Source organism: Prionailurus viverrinus, unplaced genomic scaffold, assembly GCF_022837055.1.
Source record: "Prionailurus viverrinus isolate Anna unplaced genomic scaffold, UM_Priviv_1.0 scaffold_73, whole genome shotgun sequence".
Taxonomy (NCBI): domain Eukaryota; kingdom Metazoa; phylum Chordata; class Mammalia; order Carnivora; family Felidae; genus Prionailurus; species Prionailurus viverrinus.
The window spans coordinates 139,961-151,279 of record NW_025927635.1 but is presented as its reverse complement, the minus strand read 5'-3'; the positions used below and the strand labels follow the sequence as shown (position 1 = coordinate 151,279).

At 48.0% G+C, this 11,319-nt stretch overlaps 1 protein-coding gene across 1 annotated transcript in view; it reads left to right on the top strand.

The window, feature by feature from the left end:
• The first annotated feature begins 676 nt into the window (after nt 1–676).
• The window catches only part of LOC125159866 (uncharacterized), a 30,472-nt gene continuing 19,829 nt past the window's right edge, over nt 677–11,319 (top strand). The window contains exons 1-7 of the mRNA XM_047848528.1: nt 677–685; nt 1,159–1,183; nt 7,735–7,796; nt 8,263–8,287; nt 8,882–8,943; nt 9,407–9,431; nt 10,086–10,147. Of these exons, the coding sequence (XP_047704484.1) occupies nt 7,773–7,796; nt 8,263–8,287; nt 8,882–8,943; nt 9,407–9,431; nt 10,086–10,147 (198 nt within the window). The 5' untranslated portion in view covers nt 677–685; nt 1,159–1,183; nt 7,735–7,772. The remainder of the gene's footprint in view (nt 686–1,158; nt 1,184–7,734; nt 7,797–8,262; nt 8,288–8,881; nt 8,944–9,406; nt 9,432–10,085; nt 10,148–11,319) is intronic.

Sequence of the window (11,319 nt, the reverse complement as noted above, 5' to 3'; positions counted from 1 at the left end):
AGCTGGTGATGCAGGTGGGGCATTGTTGTTGACTTCAGTCTGGAGAGCTACCCTAATTCCAGAGGCCAGGGAGGACTGGTGCTTGTGAGTGGGGGGGAAGGACCTACGTCCCAGGTGACAAAACTATGGGATGCTTCTACACTAGGAGAAAGATAATGAATTCCTCGAGTGGGGTGTGTTTTTGTGGGCATGAGTCCCGGGGTGGTTCTCTGTGTGTGTGTGTGTGTGTGTGTCTGTGTGTGTGTGTGTGTGTGTGTCTGTATGTCACGTGATTGTGACTGTGAATGTGTGTTGAGTGTGTTTTCTTGGGAGACACACAGACTAAGCCACACAAAATGAGACAGACACACTGCAAGAGAGACAGAGACAGAAAGATACATGTGGGTTTGCCCAGAGAACAGGTGTCACTGACACTGCACAATGATTAATGTCTACATTCTCACACACTCCTCCTACTGCACACCTCAAGGAATACTGCTGTGCACGGCTCAGCAGTAACATTTAGTCCATGCAGGTCACCGAAGCCTCAATATGCTCTGGCCCATGTTCATATCAAGGAACAGTCCCTGAGGTATACTTGAGCAGCACCAACATGGTACTGACAGGTGTTGTGGTCTTTCTAGGTGTCCCCGAGGAGGAAAGACGGCGGCCCCGTCCTGTGCCCAGTCACCAGGCTGTTGCTGAGGTGAGCTTCCTGTCTTTCCTTGAGGAACACAAGTGCTTCCGTAGAGTCTTTGCAATCAACATCTGTTGTAAATGTGACAATGTACCGTTGAGGTGATAATGTTATTTTCCCTGTGGGGAGAAACATGTTGTCAATTTCCATGGTTGTTTCTTGCCAACTGTCCCCTTGGTCAGGGGGACATTTTCCACTGGCAGTGCCAAACCTGCTAGTAAACAGCGTCCTAGGATCTTTTTCGGCAGCCGCACTTTTTCCTTCTGGGGGAACCATTTTGTAGTCTGCATCCTCGGTGTTCTTTAGAGACACATCTCCAGGCAAAACGACTTCTGACAGGCACATTATCTTTCCTTTTGTGGCCTTTGACTCAAACACTGTGTCCCATCCTGAATCCCAAAGTCACCAAGCGAACCGAAGGATGGTACACATACTGTACATCATGATCTCACCCTGATGGTGTTTTCTTTTCTAACATTCAGGTGGCCGTAGGAGCACGAGAAGAAGGTATGTGTCCTGGAAACTGTTTCTTGCTGAGGAAAATGTTTCGGGTGAGGTGTAGGTGGGGCATTCTTGCTGTCTTCAGTCTGGAGAGTACCCGGATATCAGGGTCCTGGGGGGACAGGTGCTTGAGTGTGGGGGGGGAAAGACCGACATCCCCGGTGAAATCTATGTCCATGTTTCTGTAGTATGAGAAAGACAAGGGATTCCATCTGTGCGGTGTGATTGTGTGTGCATGAGTCTTGGGGTTGTTCTGTATCTCTGTATGTCGCATGATGGTGAGTGTGTATGCGTGCGTGCGTGCGTGCGTGCGTGCGCTTTCTTGAGAGGCTCAGAGACAGAGAGACAGAGCCACACACAGGAAGAGACAGACACAGTGAAAGAGAGGGAGAGGGAGAGGAGAGAGAGAGATGTGGGTTTGCCCAGAGATATGGGCCACTGACACTCGACAATGACCGATATCTACAATGCAGAGTCCTGGGAGGACTGGTGCTCGAGGGTGGGGGCGAAAGACCGACGTCCCAGGTGACAAACTAGGTGATGTTTCTACAGTATAAGAAAGATGCTGTATATCTTTTGTGCGGAGTAATTTTGTGTGTTGAGTCTGGGGGTTGTTCTGTATGTGGGTGTATGTCGCGGGATCGTGACAGTGTATGTCTGCGTGTGTGTGTGTTTTCTTGAGAGACACAGAGAAAAAGCCACACAGAGAAAGAGACAGACACATTTCAAGAGAGGGAGAGCGAGAGCGAGCGACAGAGAGAGAGACAGACGTGGGCTTGCCCACGAGATATGTGCCACTGACACTGAAAACTGACCAAAGTCTACATTCTCAAAAATCTCTGCGTACTGCACACTTCCAGGAATACTGCTGAGCGTGGCTCAGCAGTAACATTCCGTCCATGCAGTTGGCAAAAGCCTCCGTACGCTCTCGCCCATGTTCCTATAAGGAACAGTCCCGGAGGTATTCTTGAGCAGCACCAAGAAGATAGTGACATGTATTCTGTGTCCTCCTAGGTGTCGCTAAGGTGAAAAAGCGGCGGCCCCTTCCTGAAAGGAGGCAGCAGGCTGGTGCTGAGGTGAGCTTTCCTGTCTTTCCCTGAAGGAGCACAATTGCTTTCTTAGAGGCTTTCCAATCCACCTCTGTTGTACCTATGACAGTCTACATTTTCGAGGATACTGTTGCTTTCCCGGATGGGGACAGTGGTGAGTGGTTGCCTCTTGCCAACGGTCACCTTGGCCAGGGGGACATTGACCACTGGCAGTGCCAAACCTGGTAACAAACAGTGTCCTAGGATCTTTTCCGTCAGCAGCCATCTGTCCTGCTTGGGTGAAGAATTTTGTAGTAGGCATCCTCAGTGGTCCTGAGAGACACATCCCCAGGAGAAACAACTTCTGACAGGCATCCTATTCATTGGCTTTTGTGGCCTTCGACTCAACCGCTGAGTCCCATCTTGTATCGTAAAGACGCAAAGGGAACTGAAGAGTGGTGCCAATAGTGCATGTCATGATCTCACCCTGATGGTGTTTTCTTTCCTAACATTCAGGTGGCCGAAGGAGCACAGGACACGGGTATGTATCCCGGAAACTGTCTCTTGCTGAGAAAAATGTTTAGCTGGTGATGCAGGTGGGGCATTGTTGTTGACTTCAGTCTGGAGAGCTACCCTAATTCCAGAGGCCAGGGAGGACTGGTGCTTGTGAGTGGGGGGGAAGGACCTACGTCCCAGGTGACAAAACTATGGGATGCTTCTACACTAGGAGAAAGATAATGAATTCCTCGAGTGGGGTGTGTTTTTGTGGGCATGAGTCCCGGGGTGGTTCTGTGTGTGTGTGTGTGTGTGTGTGTGTGTGTGTGTGTCTGTGTGTCTGTGTGTCACGTGATTGTGACTGTGAATGTGTGTTGAGTGTGTTTTCTTGGGAGACACACAGACTAAGCCACACAAAATGAGACAGACACACTGCAAGAGAGACAGAGACAGAAAGATACATGTGGGTTTGCCCAGAGAACAGGTGTCACTGACACTGCACAATGATTAATGTCTACATTCTCACACACTCCTCCTACTGCACACCTCAAGGAATACTGCTGTGCACGGCTCAGCAGTAACATTTAGTCCATGCAGGTCACCGAAGCCTCAATATGCTCTGGCCCATGTTCATATCAAGGAACAGTCCCTGAGGTATACTTGAGCAGCACCAACATGGTACTGACAGGTGTTGTGGTCTTTCTAGGTGTCCCCGAGGAGGAAAGACGGCGGCCCCGTCCTGTGCCCAGTCACCAGGCTGTTGCTGAGGTGAGCTTCCTGTCTTTCCTTGAGGAACACAAGTGCTTCCGTAGAGTCTTTGCAATCAACATCTGTTGTAAATGTGACAATGTACCGTTGAGGTGATAATGTTATTTTCCCTGTGGGGAGAAACATGTTGTCAATTTCCATGGTTGTTTCTTGCCAACTGTCCCCTTGGTCAGGGGGACATTTTCCACTGGCAGTGCCAAACCTGCTAGTAAACAGCGTCCTAGGATCTTTTTCGGCAGCCGCACTTTTTCCTTCTGGGGGAACCATTTTGTAGTCTGCATCCTCGGTGTTCTTTAGAGACACATCTCCAGGCAAAACGACTTCTGACAGGCATATTATCTTTGCTTTTGTGGCCTTTGACTCAAACACTGTGTCCCATCCTGAATCCCAAAGTCACCTAGCGAACCGAAGGATGGTACACATACTGTACATCATGATCTCACCCTGATGGTGTTTTCTTTTCTAACATTCAGGTGGCCGTAGGAGCACGAGAAGAAGGTATGTGTCCTGGAAACTGTTTCTTGCTGAGGAAAATGTTTCGGGTGAGGTGTAGGTGGGGCATTCTTGCTGTCTTCAGTCTGGAGAGTACCCGGATATCAGGGTCCTGGGGGGACAGGTGCTTGAGTGTGGGGGGGGAAAGACCGACATCCCCGGTGAAATCTATGTCCATGTTTCTGTAGTATGAGAAAGACAAGGGATTCCATCTGTGCGGTGTGATTGTGTGTGCATGAGTCTTGGGGTTGTTCTGTATCTCTGTATGTCGCATGATGGTGAGTGTGTATGCGTGCGTGTGTGCGTGCGTGCGTGCGCTTTCTTGAGAGGCTCAGAGACAGAGAGACAGAGCCACACACAGGAAGAGACAGACACAGTGAAAGAGAGGGAGAGAGAGAGGAGAGAGAGAGATGTGGGTTTGCCCAGAGATATGGGCCACTGACATTCGACAATGACCGATATCTACAATGCAGAGTCCTGGGAGGACTGGTGCTCGAGGGTGGGGGCGAAAGACCGACGTCCCAGGTGACAAACTAGGTGATGTTTCTACAGTATAAGAAAGATGCTGTATATCTTTTGTGCGGAGTAATTTTGTGTGTTGAGTCTGGGGGTTGTTCTGTATGTGGGTGTGTGTCGCGGGATCGTGACAGTGTATGTCTGCGTGTGTGTGTGTGTTTTCTTGAGAGACACAGAGAAAAAGCCACACAGAGAAAGAGACAGACACATTTCAAGAGAGGGAGAGCGAGAGCGAGCGACAGAGAGAGAGACAGACGTGGGCTTGCCAACGAGATATGTGCCACTGACACTGAAAACTGACCAAAGTCTACATTCTCAAAAATCTCTGCGTACTGCACACTTCCAGGAATACTGCTGAGCGTGGCTCAGCAGTAACATTCCGTCCATGCAGTTGGCAAAAGCCTCCGTACGCTCTCGCCCATGTTCCTATAAGGAACAGTCCCGGAGGTATTCTTGAGCAGCACCAAGAAGATAGTGACATGTATTCTGTGTCCTCCTAGGTGTCGCTAAGGTGAAAAAGCGGCGGCCCCTTCCTGAAAGGAGGCAGCAGGCTGGTGCTGAGGTGAGCTTTCCTGTCTTTCCCTGAAGGAGCACAATTGCTTTCTTAGAGGCTTTCCAATCCACCTCTGTTGTACCTATGACAGTCTACATTTTCGAGGATACTGTTGCTTTCCCGGATGGGGACAGTGGTGAGTGGTTGCCTCTTGCCAACGGTCACCTTGGCCAGGGGGACATTGACCACTGGCAGTGCCAAACCTGGTAACAAACAGTGTCCTAGGATCTTTTCCGTCAGCAGCCATCTGTCCTGCTTGGGTGAAGAATTTTGTAGTAGGCATCCTCAGTGGTCCTGAGAGACACATCCCCAGGAGAAACAACTTCTGACAGGCATCCTATTCATTGGCTTTTGTGGCCTTCGACTCAACCGCTGAGTCCCATCTTGTATCGTAAAGACGCAAAGGGAACTGAAGAGTGGTGCCAATAGTGTATGTCATGATCTCACCCTGATGGTGTTTTCTTTCCTAACATTCAGGTGGCCGAAGGAGCACAGGACACGGGTATGTATCCCGGAAACTGTCTCTTGCTGAGAAAAATGTTTAGCTGGTGATGCAGGTGGGGCATTGTTGTTGACTTCAGTCTGGAAAGCTATCCTAATTCCAGAGGCCTGGGAGGACTGGTGCTTGTGAGTGGGGGGGAAGGACCTACGTCCCAGGTGACAAAACTATGGGATGCTTCTACACTAGGAGAAAGATAATGAATTCCTCGAGTGGGGTGTGTTTTTGTGGGCATGAGTCCCGGGGTGGTTCTGTGTGTGTGTGTGTGTGTGTGTGTGTGTGTGTGTGTCTGTGTGTCACGTGATTGTGACTGTGAATGTGTGTTGAGTGTGTTTTCTTGGGAGACACACAGACTAAGCCACACAAAATGAGACAGACACACTGCAAGAGAGACAGAGACAGAAAGATACATGTGGGTTTGCCCAGAGAATAGGTGTCACTGACACTGCACAATGATTAATGTCTACATTCTCACACACTCCTCCTACTGCACACCTCAAGGAATACTGCTGTGCACGGCCCAGCAGTAACATTTAGTCCATGCAGGTCACCAAAGCCTCAATATGCTCTGGCCCATGTTCATATCAAGGAACAGTCCCTGAGGTATACTTGAGCAGCACCAACATGGTACTGACAGGTGTTGTGGTCTTTCTAGGTGTCCCCGAGGAGGAAAGACGGCGGCCCCGTCCTGTGCCCAGTCACCAGGCTGTTGCTGAGGTGAGCTTCCTGTCTTTCCTTGAGGAACACAAGTGCTTCCGTAGAGTCTTTGCAATCAACATCTGTTGTAAATGTGACAATGTACCGTTGAGGTGATAATGTTATTTTCCCTGTGGGGAGAAACATGTTGTCAATTTCCATGGTTGTTTCTTGCCAACTGTCCCCTTGGTCAGGGGGACATTTTCCACTGGCAGTGCCAAACCTGCTAGTAAACAGCGTCCTAGGATCTTTTTCGGCAGCCGCACTTTTTCCTTCTGGGGGAACCATTTTGTAGTCTGCATCCTCGGTGTTCTTTAGAGACACATCTCCAGGAAAAACGACTTCTGACAGGCATATTATCTTTGCTTTTGTGGCCTTTGACTCAAACACTGTGTCCCATCCTGAATCCCAAAGTCCCCAAGCGAACCGAAGAATGGTACACATACTTTACCTCATGATCTCACCGTTATGGTGTTTTCTTTTCTATCATCCAGGTGGCTGGAGGAACACGAAAAAAAGATATGTGGCTTGCAAAGTCTTTCTTGCTGAGAAAAATGTTTCGGAGGCGGTGTAAGTGGGATATTCTTGTTGTCTCCAGTCCGGAGAGTCCCTGGATATCTGGGTCCTGGGGGAATGTTGCTTGAGTGTGGGGTAGAAAGTATGACATCCCAGGTGAAATCTATGTCCATGTTTCTACAGAGGAGAGAGATAATGTATTCTTTCTGTGCAGTGTGATTCTGTGTGCACGAATCTTGGGGTTGTTTTGTATGTGTCTGTATGTGTCATGATTGTGAGTGTGTATGCGTATGTGTGTGTGTGTATGTTTCTTTGTGTTTGTGTGTTTTCCTAGGAGACTCAGAGCCAGAGAGACAGAGCCACACACAGAAAGAGACAGACACATTGGAAGAGAGGGAGAGAGAGTGAGAGATGTGGGTGTGCCCAGAGATATAGGCCACTGACACAGGACAATGACCAACATCTACAATGCAGAGTCCTGGGAGGACTAGTGGAAAGACCGAAGTCCTAGGTGACAATCTAGGTTATGTTTCTACAGTATAAGAAAGCAACTGTATTCCTTGTGTGTGATGTAATTTTGTGTATTGACTCTGGGGGTTGTTCTGTATGTGTGTGTATGTCGCAGGATCGTGATTGTGTATGTTGTGTCTGTTTGTGTCTTTTCTTGAGAGACTCAGAGACAAAGCCACATACAGAAAGAGGCAGATACATTGAGAGAGAGAGAGAGAGAGAGAGAGAGAGAGAGAGAGATGTGGGTTTGCCCATGAGATATGTGCCAATGACACTGAAAAATGACCAACGTCTACATTCTCAAAACTCTCTGCATACCGCACACTTCAAGGAATACTGCTGAGTGTGGCTCAGCAGTAATACTCAGTCCCTACAGGGAACAAAAGCCTCCATATGCTCTGGCCCATGTTCATGTAAGAAGAGTCCCGGAGGTAATCTTGAGCAGCACCAAGAAGATACTGACATGTGACCTGTTTCCTTCTAGATGTCCCTAAGGTGGAAGAGCTGAGGGCCCTTCGTCAAATGAGGCAGCAGGCTTTTGCTGAGGTGACTTTACCTGTCTTTCCCTGAGGAACACAAGTGCTTTCTCAGAGTCTTTCCAATCATCTTCTGTTGTAAATATGACAATGTACATTTTAGTTGGTATTGCTACTTTCCCTGCTGGGTAGAATGGTGAGTGGGTGGCTCTTGCCATTTTTAACATTGGTCAGGGGGCATTTACCACTGGCCATGCCAAAGCTTGTAAGAAAGAGTGTTATCAGCACTTTTTCATCAGCAGCAATTTTTCCTACTTGGGTGAAGAATTTTGTACTCGGCATCCAAAGTGTTCACGAGAGACACATCCACAGGAAAAACAACTTCTGACAGGCATCCTATTCATTTGCTTTTGGGGCCCTTGACTCAAGCACTGTGTGCCATCTGGTTTCCTAAAGTCAAGAGGAGAACCAAAGAGCAGTGCTATGAGTGTACATCATGGTCTCACCCTGATGGTGTTCCTTTTCTCTACATTCAGGTCCTGGCAAGAGCAATGGAATGTGGTATGTATTTTGGAATCAGTCTCTTGCTGATGAAATAATCTATATGGTCAGGACGCTGGGGCATTCCTGGTGGCCTCGTTCTGGAGAGCTACCCTGACTCTAGGTTCCTTGTAGGACCAAGGCTTTAGGAGGTAGAGAAAAGACAGATTTCCCAGGGGAAAAGCTATGCCCATGTTTACAGTGTGAGAAGACAATGTATTCACTATGTGTTGTGTGTGTGCGTGTGTGTGCGTGTGTTTGTGTATGCCCGTGTGTGTGTTTGAGAGAGACAGAAATGAGAGTCAGGGAAACACACAGAGAACAAGACACACTCATAATAGAGAGAGAGAGTGAGGTGAGAGGGAGAGAGATGTGTTTTCCCCAAGAGACATGTGCCACTGACACTGCACAAGACGAATGTTTACATTCTCAAAAAACTCCTCTTATTGCACATTTCAAGGAATAATGCTGACGGTAGCTCAGCAGTAACATTCAGTCCATGCAGGTGACCAAAGACTCAATATGCTCTGGCCCATGTTCATATCAAGCAACAGTCCATGAATTATTCTTGAGCAGCACCAACAAGGTACTGAGGTGCATTCTGTGTCCTTCTAGAAGTCCCTAAGGAGGAAACGCTGCAGGAACTTCCTGAAAGGAGACAGCAGGCTGTTGCTGAGGTGAGCTTGCCTGTTTTCCCCTGAGGAACACATGTGCTTTCTTAGATATTTCCAATCACTTCTATTGTAAATGTGACAATGTATGTTTCAGATGATATGGTTATTTCCCTGGTGGGGAGACTGGTGAGTGGTTGCCTCTTGCCAACTGTCACCTTGGTCAGGGGGACGTTTACCACTGGCAGTGCCAAACCTGGTAAGAAGCAGTGTCAAAGGATCTTTTTCCTCAGCAGCAATTTTTCCTGCTTGGTGAAGAAATTTGTAGTCGCCACCCTAGTGGTCTTGGAAGACACATCTCCAGGAAAAACAACTTCTGACAGGCATCCTATTCATTTGCTTTGGGGGACCTTTGACTCAACCACTGTGTCCCATCTTCTATCCTTGAGTCACCAAGAGAACTGAAGAGTGGTGCAAATAGCGTATATCATGATCTTACCCTGATGGTGTTTTCTTTCCTAACATTCAGGTTGCCGCAGGAGTACAGGAGAAAGGTATGTATTCTGGAAAAAAATTTCCTGCTGAGGAAAATGTTTAGATGGTGATGTAGGTGAGGAATTCTTGTTGTCTTCAGTCTGGAGAGTTACACTGATTCCAGAGTCCTGAGAGGACTTAGTCTAAGGTTGGGGGGGGGGGGAGGAAGACCGATGTCCCAGGTGAAAAACTATGTCCACGTTTCTACACTATGAGAAAGATAATGTATTCTTTGAGTGTGGATTGATTTTGTGTGCATGAGTCTTGGGGTTGTTCTCTATGTGTCTGTGTAGCATGACTGTTAGCGTGTGTGTGTGTGTGTGTGTGTGTGTGTGTGTGTGTGTGTTTCAGAGAGTCAGAAACAAGACAGTCACATTGAGAGAGAGAGAGAGAGAGAGAGAGAGAGAGAGAGGAGAGATAGCAAGAGATGTGTCCTTCCCCAGGAGATATGTGCCACTGACACTGCACAATGGCCAATGTCTACATTCTCCAAACACTCCTCATACTTCACACTTCAAGGAATACAGCTGAGCGTGGCTCAGCAGTAACACTCAGTCCATGCAGGTAACAAAAGCCTCCATCAACTCTGGCCCATGTTCATATCAAGGAACAGTCCCTGAGTTATTCTTGAGCAGCATCAACAAGGTACTGACGTGTATTCTGTGTCCTTTTAGATGTCCCTAAGGAAGAAAAGCTGCGTGCCCTTCCTGAAAGGAAGCAGAAGGCTGTGGCTGAGGTGAGCTTGCCTGTCTTTCCCTGAGGAACACAAGTGCGTACTTAGTGTCCTTCCAATCATCTTCTATTGTAAATATGACAATGTACATGGTAGATGATATTGTTACTTTTGCTGGTGGGGAGAGTGGTGAGTGGCTGCCTCTTACAAACTGTAACCCTGGTCAGGGGGATATTTACCACTGGCAGTGCCAAACCTGGTAAGAAACAGTGTTATTGGGTATTTTTCGTCAGCAGCAATTTTTCCTACATAGGTGAAGAATTTGGTAGTTGGCATCCTAATCGGTCTTGAGACACATCCCAGGGAAAAACAACTTCTGACAGGCATCCTATTCATTGGGTTTTGTGGCCTTTGACTCAACCACTGTGTCCCATCTTGTATCCGAAAGTCACCAAGAGAACCGAAGAGTGGTGCAAATACTGTATATCATGATCTCACCCTGATGGTGTTTTCCTTCCTAACATTCAGGTGGCCGTAGGAGCACGGGAGAAAGGTATGTATTCTGGAAACAGTTTCTTTCTTTTCTTTTTTTTTTTTCAACGTTTATTTATTTTTGGGACAGAGAGAGACAGAGCATGAACGGGGGAGGGGCAGAGAGAGAGGGAGACACAGAATCGGAAACGGGCTCCAGGCTCTGAGCCATCATCCCAGAGCCTGACGCGGGGCTCGAACTCCCGGACCGCGAGATCGTGACCTGGCTGAAGTCGGACGCTTAACCGACTGCGCCACCCAGGCGCCCCAATTCTGGAAACAGTTTCTTGCTGAGGAAAATGTTTAGATGGTGATTAGGTGGGCATTCTTGTTGTCTTCAGTCTGGAGACCTACCCTGATTCCAGAGTCCTGGGAGGACTTAGTCTAAGGATGGGGGGGAAAGACCAATGTCCCAGGTGAAAAACTATGTCCATGTTTCTACACTATGAGAAAGATAATGTATTCCTTGAGTGCGGAGTGATTCTGTGTGCATGAGTCTTGGGGTTGTTCTGTTTGTGTATCTATGTCGTGTGATTGTGTGTTTGTGTGTGTGTGTGTGTTTGCTTCAGAGACTCAGAGACAGAGACACAGAAACACACACAGAAAGAGACAGTAACATTAAAAGAGAGAGAGAGAGAGAGAGAGAGAGAGAGAGAGAGAGATGTGGGTTTGCCCAGGAAATATGTGACACTGACACTGCACAA